Source organism: Aquarana catesbeiana, linkage group LG05, assembly GCF_042186555.1.
Source record: "Aquarana catesbeiana isolate 2022-GZ linkage group LG05, ASM4218655v1, whole genome shotgun sequence".
Lineage (NCBI taxonomy): Eukaryota > Metazoa > Chordata > Amphibia > Anura > Ranidae > Aquarana > Aquarana catesbeiana.
Window position 1 is genome coordinate 550,304,884 of NC_133328.1, and position 19,133 is coordinate 550,324,016.

The 19,133-nt window shown below is 40.6% G+C and overlaps 1 protein-coding gene across 4 annotated transcripts in view; it reads right to left on the bottom strand.

The window, feature by feature from the left end:
• TPD52 (tumor protein D52) overlaps positions 1 to 19,133 on the bottom strand; it is a 343,871-nt gene that overhangs the window by 190,030 nt on the left and 134,708 nt on the right. For 3 of the 4 annotated variants that reach the window (XM_073631855.1, XM_073631854.1, XM_073631853.1), the window contains exons 5-6: positions 13,662 to 13,710; positions 3,685 to 4,330 (exon numbers count right to left, since the gene is read on the bottom strand). In XM_073631855.1, the coding sequence (XP_073487956.1) occupies positions 4,211 to 4,330; positions 13,662 to 13,710 (169 nt within the window). In that variant the 3' untranslated portion in view covers positions 3,685 to 4,210. Of the gene's footprint in view, positions 1 to 3,684; positions 4,331 to 13,661; positions 13,711 to 19,133 lie in introns of those variants that run through there. The other variant, XM_073631856.1, reaches the window with a different exon arrangement.

The following is a 19,133-nucleotide window of genomic DNA, read 5'->3' on the forward strand; positions in this document are numbered from 1 at the left end:
GCCCTTGCTACATTAGCTTTAATACATCATTTTTTTTATTTGACAGTGTCTACTACATTCAGTGTTTGGGCATGGATAGAGGAAAAGTTTTCTCCATTGATGGCCAATCTGTCTATGGGCTGGTGGGAGGAGCTTTTCTTGTTTTCTCACCACAATCCCTTTGGTAGATATATTCATTGGTATGGCCATTTTATAGATGATATGGTGTGGGATGGGGAAGATACCGACTTGATTATTTATTGGATTATCTGAAAAAGAATGGTTACAATCTTCATTTTACTAGTGGTCATCACTGTTCTGTTATGGATTTTTTGGATGTCACACCCTGGAAGGTGTTGTGGATACTGGGAGAGAGATCTTCAGGGCTTTCCACAAAACCTGTTCTGGTAACACCACCTTGTTTGCTGCTGGCTGTCACCCATCCCACCCATCAAATTTGGCAGTTGGCAAATTTATATGAGTGCGTAGGAACTGTTCCACAAAAGCTGCATTCCATAGAGAATGTGAAGTCATAAAAATCAAACTTCTACAGAGAACTTTCCTGGAGTGGTGTGTACAGAGTGGGAAACATTTAGCATTCAGAAAAAGAGAAGATCGTATATGGGGCTATACTGGTAAAAATAAAAGGAAGAGATCTGGTGACCAAGGGGTTACATTTGTAACAACCTTTTCTAAAGAAAATCATCTGTTATTATTAATATAAAAAAAAAAAAAATCTTCTAAACTTTGTTCAGTCAATCAATTATATTCTGTGCCAAATAGGGGCTGTAGATATTCCAGCCGCCAGGCAAATACCCACGACTTCCTTTTCTCCCCTAGTTATTTCACCTCTAAAAAGCTACATTCCAACTGGCTCACCTATCCTGGTTCTTTTTCTTGTGGAGTGAATACTTGCAGATATTGTCATCTCAGTCTTTGTGCTAAGACCTTTGAGTCCCTTGTCACCAGTGAAAATTTTAATATCAAGCAATATATTAATTGCGGGACCAGTTTTGATTTATTGTACTTCTTGCTGTTTGCGGTATGTCGGCTATACAACATGACCGTTAAGGACCCAAATAGAAGAACAGGTTTGTGACTCTAGTAATATCGAAGCCAAGCGTACTTCAAATGCTTCTAGGCATGGGGATGAGTTTAGGGGTGACACCACACCTATTAGGTTTTGTGGAATAGAACGAGTGGTCCTTGCGGCCAGAGGGGGGATTTCCATAGGAGACTGTTGGAAAGAGAAGTTTGGTGGATACATAGATTACAGACCCGAGTCTCATAGGGGTTAATGTAGAACCATAGGCAAAACTTTTTTATTTATTTATTTTTTTTAATAGAGTAGGGGAGGGTTAAAACCCCTTTGAAGTTTTTTTTTTCACCATCTGTGTCCCATTGGACATGTTTGGGACTCTAGTAATATCAAAGCCAAGCATATTTCAAATGCTTCTAGGTATTTACAGCATGGGGGTGACACCACTTCTTTTAGGTTTTGTGCAATAGAACAAGTGGTCCCTGCGGCCAGAGGGGGGAATCATCATCGGAGGCTGTTGGAACGAGAAGTTTGGTGGATACATACTGTGCCTTGAAAAAGTATTCACGCCCCTTGAAATTTTCCACATTTTGTCATGTTTCAACCAAAAAACAGAAAATTTATTTTATTGAGATTTTTAGTGATAGACCAACACAAAGTGGCACATACTTTAATTGTGAAGTGAAAGGAAAATGATAAATGGTTTTCCAATTTTTTTACCAATAAATATCTGAAAAGTGTGGCATGCATTTGTATTCAGCCCCCTTTACTCTAATATCCCTAACTAAAATCTAGTGGAACCAATTGCCTTCAGAAGTCACCTAATTAGTAAAGTCCACATGTGTGTATTTTAATCTCAGTATAAATACAGCCCTCAGAGGTTTTTTAGAGAACCTTAGTGAACAAACAGCATCATGAAGGCCAGGAAACACATCAGACAGGTCAGGGATAACGTTGTGGAGAAGTTTAAAGCAGGGTTAGGTTATAAAAAAATATCCCAAGCTTTGAACATCTCATGGAGCACTGTTCAATCCATCATCCGAAAATGGAAAGAGTATGGCACAACTGCAAACCTACCAAGACATGGCCGTCCACCTAAACTGACAGGCCAGGCAAGGAGAGCATTAATCAGAGAAGCAACCAAGAGGCCCATGGTAAATCTGGAGGAGCTGCAGAGATCCACAGCTCAGGTGGGAGAACAACTATTAGGCTGGGTTCACACTATTGCGAATTGGATGTGGAATTTCCGCATCCAATTCGCATGTCAGGAGATTGTGACTGGCTCTCAATGTAGCCGGTTCACACAAGGATCACTGCAGTGATCCTTGTTAATACAGTGATCTCCATTGTCTTCAGTGTCCCATGCCTATCAACTGCCCTGCTGCACAGTGAACACTGGGGGTTAAACTGTTTTAATGCCAGATCTGATGATAATAGGTAGAATGGCCTAATACCGCATACACACGACCAGACTCTCCGTCAGAATAGACTTCGACGGTCTTTCCGACGGAGTTCCACTGAAGCGGACTTGCCTACACACGATCACACCAAAGTCCGTTCGTTTAGAGTGCGATGATGTACGACGGGACTAGAAAAAGGAAGTTCAATAGCCAGTAGCTGCCCTTGCATCGTTTTTGGTCCGTCGGAATGTCCAACGGAATGATTCCGTCGGACCTTTTCTGCCAGAAAGTCCGGTCGTGTGTACGCAGTATAAATCTACAATATAGTGATTAAAGTGTAAAAAGCATTAATGAAAACTGGGCAAATCCTTATCTCTCCCCTTTATTTTTATTCATCCCTTATTACTTTCTTTAATGTAGCACAGCTGTTCAATATATTCAATTGTTTGAGGAAACAAACATATATATGTAGATATATAATATACACACATATATATATATATATATATATATATATATATATATATATATATATATATATACACACACACATACATACATACACAGTATCTCACAATAGTGAGTACACCCCTCACATTTTTGTAAATATTTTATTATATTTTTTCATGTGACAACACTGAAGAAATTACACTTTGCTACAATGTAAAGTAGTGAGTGTACAGCTTGTATAACAATGTAAATTTGCTGTCCCCCTCAAAATAACACAACACACCGCCATTAATGTCTAAACTGCTGGCAACAAAAGTGAGTACACCCCTAAGTGAAAATGTCCAAATTGGGCCCAAAGTTTCAATATTTTGTGTGGCCACCATTATTTTCCAGCACTGCCTTAACCCTCTTGGGCATGGAGTTCACCAGAGCTTCACAGGTTGCCACTGGAGTCCTCTTCCACTCCTCCATGATGACATCACAGAGCTGGTGGATGTTAGAGACCTACGCTCCTCCAACGTCCGTTTGAGGATGCCCCACAGATACTCAATAGGGTTTAGGTCTGGAGACATGCTTGACCAGTCCACCACCTTTACCCTCAGGGTGTATGTATGTATATATATATATAATTTCCTCAAACAATTGAATTTCCTGATCATCTGACATATACTTTTAGACCTGTATAGTCACCCTTGTTTGTATAGTAGAGTGCCATGCTAGATAATGTTCTACTCTGAAAGAAATTCATTAACAAATATTAAAATACACTCAAGAACAACATTTTTACACACTAAAATAATCAAGACAAGAAGTCTGTTAACATGGAAAACATGTATTTATTCAAAAATCTGCTCACCTCCCTTTCTAACAACTTTCATAGAACAATTTATTTCAGAGTGCAAGGCATAAGGGTGTGTGGAAGTAACATTTTCCTGGACATGAAAAAAAATGCAAAAACACAGACTGTCCATTGGTTACTGCACACTTTTTATATTAACTTTAGTGTCTAAACAGTGAATAAAGAATCCAATGTAACAAAACATATTGGCAGTTATGGAGGAGTATGAAGCATAAAAATCCCTTATTCTTCCCTGCCCACCAATTATCTTTTGGCTAGATCTGTTTGCAAGGTTTCTAGCACAAAATGTATACTATCTACCCCCTTTTCTTGCTAAAGGAGTTGCTACCTAAGATTAGGTGGGAGACACAAAGCAGTGGGAACAAGAAACATAGAAAGGATTGGTAAGGACTGGTAAGGACACAAGAGGGCGCTCTGGGTGGGCTTTTCATTCATTCACTCGCAGCGTCTTTCATTTTTGGCTTGTATGCTTTGGTAGGGATCTCAATGATTCTCCTCGTCCTTTTCTGTCAAGTCTTCTGTGGCACTGGCACTGGCATTGGCTGCAGAGTTCAACACTTCTTCAAAATCTCCAGTGGATTGTTTGGGGCCACCAACTTTTGACTGCAAAAAAAAAAAAAAAAAAAGAAATAGTTATTACAATGATGAGCCTGCAGGTCTGTAAAAAGACAAAATGGGGTTGATTTACTAAAATTGGAGACTGCAGCAAAATCTAGTGCAGCTGTGCATGGTAGCCAATTGGCTTCTAACGTCAGCTTGTTCAATTAGGCTTCGGCAATAAAACCTGGAAGCTGATTGGTTTCTATGCAGAGCTGCAGCAGATTTTGCACTTTCTAGTTTTAATAAATCAACCCCAATGTGAAGAAAACTTGTACCTTGCTAATACTAGGCCAATACTAGGCTAACTAACAGGGGGGTTGATTTACTAAAGGCAAATCCACTTTGCACTACAAGTGCACTGAAAGTGCACTTTTATGCAAGCTAAAATGATATTTTTTTTCCATGCATGTCCCCCTCAGATCTAAAGCGACTGCACTTCCAAGTGCACTTGTAGTGCAAAGTGGATTTGCCTTTAGTAAATAAACCCCCTAAGCGATCCTCAGCTCTTTAGACCGCCACCAGATCGTCCTAATATTTCTAAGCAAATTTTGACTTTCTGACAGTAGAGATAAACAGAAGCTATGCACAATCCCCATCATAGGCACCATGTGATGGCATTTAGGCCTGGTGATTGACTGCTCAGACACACAGCACTGAACAACTTGAACAGGGTGTTACTCGTGCCCTTTGCCATAAAGAAGGCAACCTAGATGAACAACATATAAAATGATAAAGTAGTGCCAAAACTGGGAATGGTAAGATTGGGAAACAGCTTGATGTAAAGGAGAAATAAGGTATAACTTACAAAAATACACATTTTATTATAACACACAATACCAAAATACCATAAGTAGAACCTAAACGTTTTTAGCTTGGGAGGGTTTCTAATTCTATTTTGGTATCATGTCTTATAATAAAATGTATATTTTTTGTAAGTATCCCTTCTACCTTTCTTACCTTTAGGTCCCTTTCATATGGGCTGTCCGATCTCAGTCAGTTTTCAGGCAGACCTGATCGGAGCCTCCAGTCTCTTCTATGGAGCAGCGGATGTCAGTGGACACATGTCCATTGACACCCGCCGCCATCCCATCAGATCCGATCCGCCAAAAACAGACGGATGGTGGCCCTATTCCCCATCTGTCCGGTGGATCAGGTGGCATCGGGTGGAGATGGACAGGTTGTCCGTTTCCATCTGATTGCCCCATAGAGGAGAGTGGGACTGTGTCCGTGTCCGCTCTGCATAGCGGAGCAGACACAAGCCTGTCATCCTCCTGCTCAGCAGGAATCAGTGGAGAGATACCCCTCTGAGCAAGCGGATTCTGCTTAGTAGAGGCGCCCGTGTGAAAGGGGCTCAAGTCTGATGGTCCTTTATGTCAGGAGGGAATGTGTTGTATTTATTTGTTATAATCATAATACTCTAACAAAAGGAATGTTTATTGAAGCAATAGTATATTACACTTGTAAATATAATACACATACAGTACTGTATACAGAAACTCATTGTAACAGGATTCACAAATCGGGTTGGTGTAATCACATAAAACAGGAGAAGCAATAAACCATCATAACCAGGTAACTATCAAGGTTTGCCGTGATTGGAGCGATCAGTTAAGCCTAGATCTGACAGCAGACATCATATAAGCAAGTATAGCTCATGTACAGGGAGACTGTCATTAAACTCCAGGATCCCTCTAGATGGTAAGGGGGGAGGGGGGAAGGGAGGAGGGGCAAGGAGGGCAGGAGGGGGGAGAAGAGAGGGGGGGCAACATCCCCACAGTGAACCAGCTGGGGGAGTGTGACGAAACATCCCCACACTCCGCTTGAGTGCTTTCGTCATATACCGCTTCCTCCCAGTCTGAATATAGATATCAGATATTCCAACTGCTCACAAGCACAAAACAAGACGATACTTGTTTAGTTGCTGAACATGGACTCTTTATTAGAGCCAAAATACAAGTCTTATATACAGTAGAAGAGGAGCCTCCCCCCCCCCCTCCTGCTCATATTACTCTAATAATACACCTGTAACCAGAAACAGAATTAACATGAGCTAATTATCTAATTACTTAAAGCAGCCGATGTGACTCCATGCCCTCCTGAGCATTGTTATGATTAATCAGGATTTCACTACAGGTCAGACTTGTTGTCACCAAGCTTCACACAGTAGATTATACCTTATCAAAAGTATAACACAGGACACCTTCACACAATAGCAGGAGCTCCAGCAGGAGTCGGCCTGTCTCCTACATTGTACAGAGGCCAATGTGATCAGCTCTCTCAACTAACATGTTGAGTTCAGAATCAAACAAACCAAGAATAGTCTTTACATATATCCTGGGAGATATTGTGGATAAATATTACTGTCCCATTTTAAGAAATCCAAGATATATTTTCTCAGTCACTATTTCTAATATGGCATATACAGGGTTCTCAGAGTCTGTGTGTCTTGAGGGACATGGACCTGAATCTAAAGTAACACCACCTCAAGGGTCCCCAGGCATACAGCTCACAAAGAGCACCGTTCCCCCAAATGCCAGGGCCCATAATCGGTAGGCAAGAGGCCAGCATTCAGTCCCCTCCAAAAGCCTCTGTCCCGGGTGAGTCTGTCACATGGAGCATCATCAGGAGCACCAGGGAAAAAGGAAAGAGAGGGGGAGGAAATGTTAGAGGGAAGAGGGCAGGACCTGTAACCATCTGAGAGTAACTGATACTCCAAGACATCTGTAGCTCCTAGGGGGGAGAGGCAAAGACAATCAACTGCCACCAGTCCACTAATCCACATAGGGAGAGTACAACAGTTTATTCATATCGTAAGATGCCTAGCTTCCAACCACGCCGCCCATATTTTGTCAAACTTCTGGGGGAGTTTTCGGCCCATATAGGTGATTTTATACAGTGGTAGTACCGCATTTATAAAGTGTAGGGGGATCTGAGAGTTTCCATTTGAGCAAGACCACCTTGCTGGCGTAGTAAGCTGCATAAAACATGAACAGCTTAACATGTTTAGTAGTGGCCAGGTTGTCAGTAATGCCCAGGAGGAAAACAAGCGGATCAGTGTCTAGGTGCAGGCCCGCCACCCTGTTGATTTCCGCCACCACTGCTTATAATCACAATACTTACCTCCTATCCAAGGGTCCAGTGTCTGCAAGTGGGTCCTTTGCCGACATCTGCAGTTTTCTCCCCAGCTTTCGTGTGCGAAGTGCAGGTTTTTTTAGGTGGTCTTGATTGGCCACCAAAGGAGGACACTACCTCTGTGCATCCACAGGAGCCATCCCCCCGACACGCAGGGATCATGCTGCCAGTGATGTACACTGAGTGCATGGACAGCTCAGTGTACACGACACTCAAGACTGCTAGCAGGCAAGTAGGTTTATGTTAATGCAGAAAAGATATTGTACAGTATATCTCTTCTGTGATAAATAGGTTGCCTGCTTGTAAGTTTTGTAATTTTTAGTTTAGTTCGGGTCTAAAAAGAAGGCAAATGTGCACAGTAAAATAGGAACATTTTCAGTAGATATAGGAAGGTGTTCAGAGCAGATGCCAAGAATAACTTTTCAAATTGCAAAAGAAGCAATATCATGCAGTGTCAATGCACACATAATAACAGATCATAGGCGTGTGCGGGGGGGGTGTGCCAGGTGTGCCTGGGCACACCCTAATCACTCTGTGCAGTGCCGACTTCCCCTACTGTCCAGGCTCGCCCACCCCTTGCAGTGCTGCTGGCTTCCCTCCTTTTCTTTCTTCTCCCCTCGGCTGCTGCGGGGGATGTTTCAGGATGGAGAGTGGGGAAAGGGCTAGTCAATATGTCATTTACCAGCCCCTTCCTTTTCTAAATTAACACAGTGAACACACTCACTGTGTTCATTCACAAACTGAAGCATAGTAAACACAGTTCACTATGCGTCGGTTACGAATGAACAGGAAGCTGCTCAAAACAGAGCACTCCCCATGTATTCATTGTCCAGTGCATATATTGCTGCAGAGAAAGGAATGTGTGTTTGAGCTTTGGGGTGCATACCCTAATGCAATAGGCTGCACACACCTATGTAACAGATACTGAGAATTATGCCCAGTATAGAGAACAAGTGCACACATACTGTAACAAGAGGAGTGGTACTATGTATACAAATAAAAAACGATCCTGATAATTAAACTCACATATAGAACAGGAGAAGTGGTACTATGCAACAGCTATACAAACAGATATTGAGAATTACACTCAGCATACAGAACAGAAGTGTCACTATGCAGTTTCTATACTGTACATTGGTATAAAAGCAAATACTGAGAATTACACCCAGCATATAGATCAGAAGTAGTATTGTGTAGTGTCCATGAACACATACAGTAAATAGTACAGATACATAGAATAACAAAGCATACAGAAGATGTGAAGTCGTACACGTTCACATTTACATTCAAAGAACAAAAACATGAACTCCACTTTTGTTTAGAAAAAAAATCCTCCTTATGGGTGATCTCTGTACATTGCAGGGATTTTAGGAAGCTTTGTTGCAGATTCCTACCTTATGTTATTCTGAAGAAATATCAGTTTGTTTGTCTGTGTCCATTTGCAAAAGGAATGGGGAGTGAATATATAACTATCAATCAGCTGCTGCACTTGCATGGCACTATTGAGGAAAGCTGCAGGGTCTGCATTCCTTTAGACGTGATTTACCTTTGGGAGTATCTCAGCAAAAAATTAAATTTTTGTTGCAGGGAATGCCAAAATTCTGGTTTGTATCTTAGTGCAGATATCTTGAAAGTCAGCAAGCCAATCACATGAACAGGAAATGACATATCTGGGAGGAGTTCTGTACACCAACCGTGTACAGAACGCCTCCAGTTAGCCATGTTGGATTGGATTTTACAGAAAATTACAGCGCTGCCACTTGAAAACAAAAAGGTAATTTTTAATAACATTCAATTACAATATCACTCGTGCGGCAACTATATATGTATTTGGTTTTTTTTTGTATTTGCTATTTTTTTTCCAAGAAAGTGAATGTTGCCTTTTAAATCCAGTTTGTATAACAAAATATGCAGTACTATATAAAGGTTACCAACCTTTTAGGGCTCATTCACATTATGTCTATTGAGCATCACTGATCTGCATAGATCGACACAAGCCACAGTTATTTTCTATGGGCCCTATTCACACCATACTAGTATGTTGCAAACAAAACACAGAATTACTACATTTGTATGCAGCACACTGCACTGTGGAGCAATATGCTACAGTGAACAGAGTTAAAAAAAAAGTAAACAATGTAAACTATGCAATGTATTGTAATAATAGATTGCACTGTTCATACACAATGCAGACCAGCGTGCACAAGTTATAGTGTGTTGGCTGGTATGAACCTGCCCTTTAAAACAGTGACTGTATAAACATATCAGGACTGTCTTGCAAAATACAAGTCAACTGACAATTATACAGTGTCGGGTCTGGTCTGCAGTGAATTAGAGGAATAATGGGAGATCTGTAGATCAAGCAGGAAGGGGGGTAAATGGGGTGACATACTGGACTTTAGGGTGAGACATGGCTGCATGCCAGGTACTGGATATTTTCTTATCAGACGAGTGGGGACAGCACATACACACAGATTATGCGGTTTCCTATGTAATTAACCCTTTCACTTTACAAGCATAGGAAGGTAAAGGTTCACCTTTTAGAGTGTAATTAGTATCTATTCAAGGTATTAATTAATGTATCAGATGTTGGCTTTCTAAAGAATTGACAGCGGGTATGTAATTAACTGTTTGGGTAACAGCTCATTTCTCATTCTGACATTTTTAATTAACGAGGACACACTATTTGCACCTAAATAAATTAGAAAACATAACCATAATGAATTAAAAAAAAAAACAACCTTGTCTGAAAAAAAATCAACACGTTTATTCATAAAAGGTCAAAGCATTTTCTTGCTGATCTTTTTGCCAACAACCCATCATTTTGTAGTTTAAGTGATTTACAGTTTATATGTTTTTATTATCTGATCTCTGAATTCTCCTTTTCCTTGCTTTTCTATTCTAGCCAGTTTGTACAGTATAAAAAAAAGGCTCACTGCCTTTTTAACCCTTTCATGCCTAAGCCTATTTCTGACATTTGTTCCTTACAAGGTAAAAGCCGTATTTTTTGCTAGAAAATTACTTAGAACCCCCAAACATTTTAGCAGAGAATCTAGAGAATAAAATGGCGATTGTTGCAATATTCTCTGTCACACTGTATTTGCTCAGCGGTCTTTCAAATGCAATTTTTGGGGGAAAAAAAGACACTTTCAGGAATTTAAAAAAAAGTAAACAGTAAAGTTAGCACAATTTTTTAGTATAATGTGAAAGATTATGTTACGCCAAGTAAACAGATACCTAACATGTCATGCTTTAAAATTGCGCACACTCATGGAATGGTGACAAACAACGGTACCTAAAAATCTCCATAGGCGACGCTTTAAAAAAATTAATGGTTACCAGGTTAGAGTTACAGAGGAGGTCTAGTGCTAGAATTATTGCTCTCACTCTGAAGATCGCGGCGATACCTCACATGTGTGATTTGAACACCGTTTACATATGCGGGCGCAACATACATGCGTTTTTTTCGCTACGCGAGCTCATAGGGACGGGGGCGCTTTAAATTTTTTTTTCCTATTTATTTATGTTTTTACATTGTCTCTTTTTTAAAAAAAAAGGAATGTAAACATCCAGTAATACGTAGTGACAGGTACTCGTTATGGAGGGATCGGGGGGTCTAAAAGACCCCAAATCCCTCCTTTGCACTTCAAAGTATTCAGATCGCCAAAAACGGCAATTCTGAATACTGTCGTTTTTTTCTTAAATTGCCGCCATTAGCAGCCGAGTAAAACGAAAGTGAGGTTGTGATGCCGCTTCCGTGTTTACACGTAGCAGACTGGAAGGAAGCCGTTTCCGGCTTCCTTCCAGTCTCACTCTAGCCGGCAGAAGTGCTGGATCGTGGCTTGGGTCTCCCGGTGGGACGGGAGGCCCGGGAAGAGCGGCGGAAGGTGGTGGGGGGGAGGGCTATGTCCCCTCTCGGTTGTTATCTCTGAAGAGCCGACCGCCCACTCTAAAAAACGTTACCGGGATGATGCCGAGGCCGCATATATGTGTACAGTCAGCGCTAAGGAGATCATTTAAGAGAAGCTTCTTTCACAAGGGAAACAGCCACAGATACATTCACCAGTCTCTATATAGTGAATATGATCATTTTTTTTATAGAAAACGAATGAAACATTGCAGAAATTAGAACTATTGGTGAATTATATTTGTATTTTTATTTCAATGTAATTTTTCTATTAAAAGGTATAACTTATTGCTATGTATTAACATAGTAATTTAACTTTATAAATGTGTTATTCATTCATTATTGGACCTTTGTTGATTAATCTTGAGTCCCAGCACCTTTAATCTATATAAACCTCCTCGAGTCCTAGGGCTTTTTTCAGTATTTGGACATGTGATAGTTTGTCTTACAATTGCTGCTTTGTTTTGCAGTCAACCTAGCCAATGTTCATATTGTTTTTTGGGGGACAGATATTACCGGTACTTTCTTTGGAACCTTTGGAATACTTTTTTTTAAATTAGAGAAAAAATTGTGAAAATTATGAACAAAAAAAAGTTTTCTGTTGATTTAGATCGCATAAAAATGTAGGAGTTTTTTCACGCACAAAAATGACAGGTTCTGCATACAGCTGCCTACTGTACGTAAATGAATAGCAGGAGGCAGTTGTCTGCTGCTACTCAAGTAAACCTGCATCTAGCATACAAGTTTATGCCCCGAGAAATGAATGGCTGTTTGTGGATTTATGGCAGTACTCACATAAATATTAGTATCATGTTTAGGAATATGCCTGTATGCTATATGCATGTTTACTCGAGTACTGTTGTATATCTGCCTACATTTCTATGGGTGGCTGTATGCAACACCTGTGCTTCCTGGGTGCAGGGAATTCTATTATATATATATATATATATATATATATATATATATATATATACATACATATACATACACACACATACACTACTTTTTACTCATTTGTACATTTTTGCTTTTCCTCTTGGGGGTACTGGATTTGATCAGTGGAGATCTGATCCAGAGTCCCCATACAGAATTATAGTTGTAGATCACTGATATCAGTCATTTATTGTTGGCCCCAATCAGCAGTGATTTGCTGCTGTATGAAAGGCTGGGCTATGACAGCTGTGCTTGACCCTCTGTAGTGAATGGGAGTGCAGTGACCTCACTTGTGACATCATCACACTCCCACCAATATAAACACAGCACAAGTGCTGTGTTTACATTTGGGTTCATAAAGCACTCCTATGGGGAGCTCCATGAAAGCATCAGAAGCACAGGAGCTGTGGTTACACAACTTTCACACTTCCTATCCACTGACAGTCAACATTCAACTATTCATGGACAATCAACACCCACTGTCCATGTCAATAGTTGCTAGGAAGCGGTCAGTTGTGAAGTTGACAGTGTCCTTCATATCCAGCGCCAGGAGGAGATAGGAGGAAGTAGCGGCAGTAAATATGCCACCTGCTACACTGCTACACTGTACACCAACAGCGCTTAGAATGTACCTGTACGTCTTCGGGTAGAAGTGGTTATACCAGGGTAATTTTTACATGCCGGCGATGCTTTTGATGTAAAAGTGATCCAAGCAGCTCTACTGCCGACTGATCACTTTTACAGGGTATGCATGTCATTCATCCCTTATGATAGCAATAAAGTTGAATAAAAAGAAAAAATGAAAGAAACAGTTTAAAAACTAAATGTAAATAAAAAAAATTATAGCTAAAAAAAAAAAAAAATGTAATGGGCCCCCGTCCCCCTTGCTCACACGCAAATGTGCAGGTCCTGCATGCATATGTAAATGGGAATTGCACCACATACAAGGTGTTGCTGCAAATGCCACAGTGAGAGCAATCATTTTAGCACTAGAGCTAAACTCTAAACTGGTACCCTGTAAAGGCTTTTCAAGTAACATTTTAAATCTTGACATGTTTGATATCTATTTACTTGTTGCAACATAATCTTTTATATTTTACCAAAACATTGAGTATTATATTGTGTTTGCATGCACTAAAACACATTTAAGTGTATTTTTCCCTGAAAATTTGCATTTGATAACTGGCTACAAGGCCTCAGTTTTTCAGTTTTCAGAAAATATATAACGTGGGGGGGGGTTGTAAGTGATTTTCTAGCAAATAAAAATGTCAGTAAAGTATTGGTATATAGTCAGTATTGAATTCCCCCGTGTAAGTCTTGAGAATACAAATCAAAAGGGAATAAAGTGTCACTTCACTGTACCTTCAGGCTTTCCACCTTTTCTTCAAAAGACTTGAAGGTAGGTGAATTCCTAAACAAAAAAAAATAAGAAATCACAATACTATTTATTATCATCATAATTACAACACAAAGAACTGCTCCTCACAAGCCTCAGGAGATGTTTTGGGTGCCATTTAATTTTGAGAGTGGTGGGTTTTATTGTCTTAGTCCTTAATAATAATCATAACTGAAAAGGTTCCACTTCTCTATCACTGCGTATGAACATTAGGCTTGAGATATATATATATATAGATATATCTATATATCTATATAGATATATCTATATATCTATATAGATATATATAGATATATCTATATAGATATATATATATATATATATCTATATATATAGATATATATATATATATATATATATCTATATATATATATATATCTATATATATATATATAGTGGAAGGTGGAGATAGTCCGCAAGGCATCTATACTCCACCTGTAAAGTATGGAGGACGAATAAAATAGCAATAGATAATAAAGACATGCACACTTCTAACAAAGCTTACAACCTAATACTTTACCTCATAGCAGGCATACTAATGGAATGTTGTAAAGAGCGTATACTAAGGTGCAGCAGTAAGGGAAAGAAAGATAGAGTTAGTCAAAGATTTTTAAACATCAGAGCTAGAAAACCATCTGAGCATAAAATATGATGCAATACACTCCTCCAATTACTTATATTGCATGCTAAAGGAACAAGTTAACTCTGTAGAGAATCTAAAAACAATCATTTAATATATTGCAGCTTACCAGTGTTGGGCGTAGTGGCTGCATTTCTTTTCAGTTTTCAGGCTAAGAGAATTTTCAGCAAGTACAGAGAAGTATCTCTTGTGTCTATGGTTGCTGTCTTAGTTGAAAACTTCTGTTCTCTGCCCCTTCCCATACCCATGCAGTGGTACTCTTCCAGTGCTCAGGGGGTCTCTGAACCCATCATAAGCACTTGACAAAAGTGCTGTCAATGCCCACCCTTTCTGCACGCCTTCTCCATTTAGAGAAGCTGCACTACAGCTTACAACAATGAAAAGGGCTTTATAAATGGAGGAGGCGGACCTTTCATTCATCCACCCGTCCTCTATTCATAGGGAGCTTTTCACTGATGGAAGCTATAGTACAGCTTCTATGAATGGAGGAGGGGGGCAGAAAGGGAGGCATAGTCAGCACTTTTGACTGAAGATCAAGGCCGGCCATACACGGTTCAAATCTTGGCCGGTTCAGCAGGATTCAAACCGTTAATGAGCAGGCTGAATGTACCAAGTTGAATCGATGGATCAACTTGAGTACAATCGGCCTACTGGATTCTCTTATGATTATCGCTAGCTGCTGGTATAGCTGCCAGCGATATTCACTGTCTTCTCCCAGCAGGGACGGCTTCCCCCACCGGAGGGATTCCCCTGTCAGCACTATCCATGTTGATGGGGGAATCGTGTGAATTTCTTTTACCTAAGCACACAAGCGCAAGATAAATAGATGAATCCTCCCCACTGTGCTATTGCATTCTGACAGCAAGGACTTCTTTACTGTCAGAATACAATTATCAGTTCTACAGTCAATTGGCTGCATGCACTGATCAAATGAAAACTTTCCAACATTGCTGTTCTAGAGAAGCCCATCGTTCGATTTGACTTCTCTCCAGCAGGAATGGTTATAGATGGATTAAAATTTTCAATGTATCTATGGCCAGCTTAAAGCTATAAAAGAAAGCACAAAGAACCTTATCTTTATTGTGTAAACTACTAGTCCCATTTCTCCACCTTTTCATGGAAATTAACAAAAGGCAGACATGTTTAAAGGAGGAGTAAAGCCAAATCTGGTTTGGCTGTACTTCTCCTGTGGATCACAGCAGTGCAGTTTGTTGTCGGCTGATGTCACAGAGCCGGTCCAGGCTCAGGAAGGATCGCGACCATATGGTCGGGATCCGCCCACATGCCTGGACCGCCCCCGGCTTAGCCTCTCAGCGAGCCACTGAGAGCCTGAGCCGGTATGCTCCCGCCCCCTCCACAGCTCAGCGCTCCAGTGAGCATGGGGGGGGGTGGCAGAGAGCCGCCGACTGACAGTCACGAGCTCTCTGCTCACGGAGCTGTGAGAACCGAGCGATCGGCGATATTTGATCGTGCTGTTCTCAGTATTAGAGCCAGCGGGGGACTGATGCTGCATCCAGCTAGGCAAGTATGATTAACAAAAAAGAAGAGAATCCCATACTTCTCTTTTTAAGTGCAGCCTGTGTGAAAACCATGACTCCCTCCATAGATACAATGTAGAAATGTGTGTAGACATGAAGGGAGAGAATATGTTATTCACAGGAACACCAGGTGAAAATAAAGCCTGAAAACAGAAAACTAATGTAGCCATCACATCAATGGACTGGTAAGCTGCAATATATTACATGCTTTTTTTCAGGGTTACTGTGAATGCTGATGCACAATTATTACTTACTTTCTGTTTTTAAAAATAGCAAATGATCTGCAAATCAATCATTCTTAAAGCGGGAGTCCGGCGACCAATCTTTTTTTTTTTTTTTTTTTTTTAAGGTCATTTGCTAACCCCAAAATAATACTCACAGTGTGGGTGTAATATTTCTGCCTCTGTCTGTTTTCGTACTGAAGAATGACTTAAAAAATGTGATGCTGGCTGTTTCCATCTTGCTTGTGGGCATGTGAAGCCCACAAGCATTGATTTCCGGGATGCGGTGAATGCTGTTCATTCACAGCTCGTTCACACGCATGATCATTGTTTCCGCACTGAATTATGGGAAGCCTGACACTAATCTCCCAGGAGACAGTGCGGCGCCGGGGAAAAGCAATAAACACGCCTACTCCCATGGGAGGAGAGACAGGAAGTGCCACAAAAAAGTACAATATAAAGGTAATCACAGCGATAAAAAATTTTTTCGTGCAGCATTTGAACATCTATGCAATTAACTGAAGGGGGTAAGATTAAGTTAAAAATTTGAGTGGAACCCCGCTTTAAAGAGGAAGTTCAGTCCCCTTTCACTTGACTCTCTAATATTTAAATAAAACACGAAAAAAACATCTGTATATATCTGCAGGTAGACAGGAAAGCCCCATGTTAGCTTTCAGGTTTGTAAGATAATAAATTTGTCTCCACTCACATGTACCCTCCCTGTTAACCACTTCAGCCCTTGAAGGATTTACCCCCTTAATGACCAGGCCATTTTTTGCGATACAACACTGCATCGCTTTAACTGACAATTATATTGGTTGTGCGACGTTGTACCCAAACAAAATGTATGTCCTTTTTTCCCCTGAAATAGAGCTTTCTTTTGGTGGTATTTGATCACCTCTGCGGTTTTTATTTTTTGCGCTATAAACAAAAAAAGAGTGACAATTTTGAAAAAATAAAAACACGTTTTTTTTTACTTTTTGCTATAGTAAAAATCCCCCCCCCCCCAATGTAAAAAAAGCAAAACTAGTAAAAAAATGACACTGGCAGGGAAGGGGTTAACACTAGGGGACAATCAAGCTCTCCTCCATGCTCAATGGAGCGCTAAGCTGTGGAGGGGCAGGGTGCGGCTCGCTGAGAGGCTGAGATGCCCATCAGTCCAGGCACCTGGCGGATCCAGCCTTCTGAAGTTGGGATGACACGGTGCCTGAACTGATTCTGGTGGTGTTAGCAGAGAACGAACTTCAGACCGCTCTCTGCTAATACGGGTCACAGGAGTGCAAAACGAATTGCACTTCTGCGACCCATAGGAGAAGCCCAGCCGAATGAGCTCAAGCTGGACTTCTCCTTTAGCCCGGGTTCACACCTATGCGAATTAGATGTGCGTTTCCCCGCATCTAATTCGCATAGTAGGAGAATGTGACTGGCTCCCTATGGAGTTGGTTCACATATCTCCGGGGCGGCTGCGGAGCGCACTGCACAAAAACGCTGTGCGTCTTTGGCTCCGTTTTAGGGCCGAATTCAGACATAGAATCGGCCCTGATTTGTCCCTGAAACGGGGGAACAGGGACGCACAGCATTCCTGTGCGATCCGCAGCCTGGTATAGTGTGAACCCGGGCTTAAAATAAAAAACCTTCTGCCTTTACAACCACCTTAACTCACTCACTCTTACGTAGATTATAAACCTACAAGAAAGCGGTGTATCAATGTCTGGAAATTTTAAAGGACATAAACTTGAGCACATTTCTAGAAATTTCAACCAGCTTTTGCTAGTAAAAACAGATCAATACAACCTACCACCACCAGTTTTACACATTTTACATCTCCAACAGAAAATGTTTGTGGGATGATGCCTTGATTTAGTCAGCTTTTTGGCCCAAAGTTGGTTGAAAATGGGTGAAACTGCTAAACCACTGCCTGGATGTATGGCCAGCATCCGAACACTCACTGGTTAACAGATGTTTTAAAATAGTAAGGGACATCTGCCTTTCCATCTAGTCTATGCAACTCCGAGACACCTCCAAGTGAAAAGTTAATTTGCCCTTCTGGATAAATGAGAACCGTAAACCCACCAAGAATCTCTAAAAAAATGTGAACATTTGTGATATTACTAATGTGCAAAATTGGTAGTCACTTGTGCTTATTATGGTTTGCATGTACTGCCCTACAATGCCTGATTGGATAAGCAATGCTTGAATCATTGTACTGACTGCAAACACCAGTGGATGTCACTTGGGCTCCTATGGACCTATGATAAGGCAACTTGCCCACTTCATGAATGCTCTTCAGTTAATGATCGTGACAGTATTATTACATGGTCTTCACATTTCTCAACACTCAGCTTGATTTTGACACAAGATGACTACACTGAACACAAAGTTATTTCTCTTTGAAGAAAATGTCCAAATTGAACTGAAAGAATAAAGATTACAAGCTGCACAAAAGCTAAAGAACATTGATCTAAATGAAATTGTCACAGTGTGTTAGTAGCTTAGTTTATGGAGAGATTTCTTTTTCTATCAAATATAAAGTACATTCAAACACTACAGGTTCTGGTAGTAGTATGGAAATCTTACTGCAATTAAAACCTTATTTCACCCATCTGGTCAGGGATACATGCACAAATATATACAACAAAACACTAATAAACACAGAAGCATGACCTGCAATAAGACACTAAAGTAAATTGTACCTGAAATAAATTAATTAAACTCTGGAAAAATTGTATTCATAGAATATTGATGCTTCATTTAGTCTGCCAGTTCATTTTACTTATTAAAGCAGAACTTTACTCCACAAATTAACTGAGGGTTCATGACTTCACCCCCTCTGCAATAATGATAGCCAGTGTATTTTTTTGGGGGGGGGGGGCTATTTCAGTTTTTTTCAAGGTGGGCTCTCATCACATATCTCAGGAGGGCACATGTGCCCATTCACAAAGCAGCCAGCAAGGCATCAATGCTTCAGGGGGGTTGGGCTGCCTGAACCCAGAAGATGCATCTGGTTGAAGAGGACCAAAACAGTGGAGCTAGACTGAG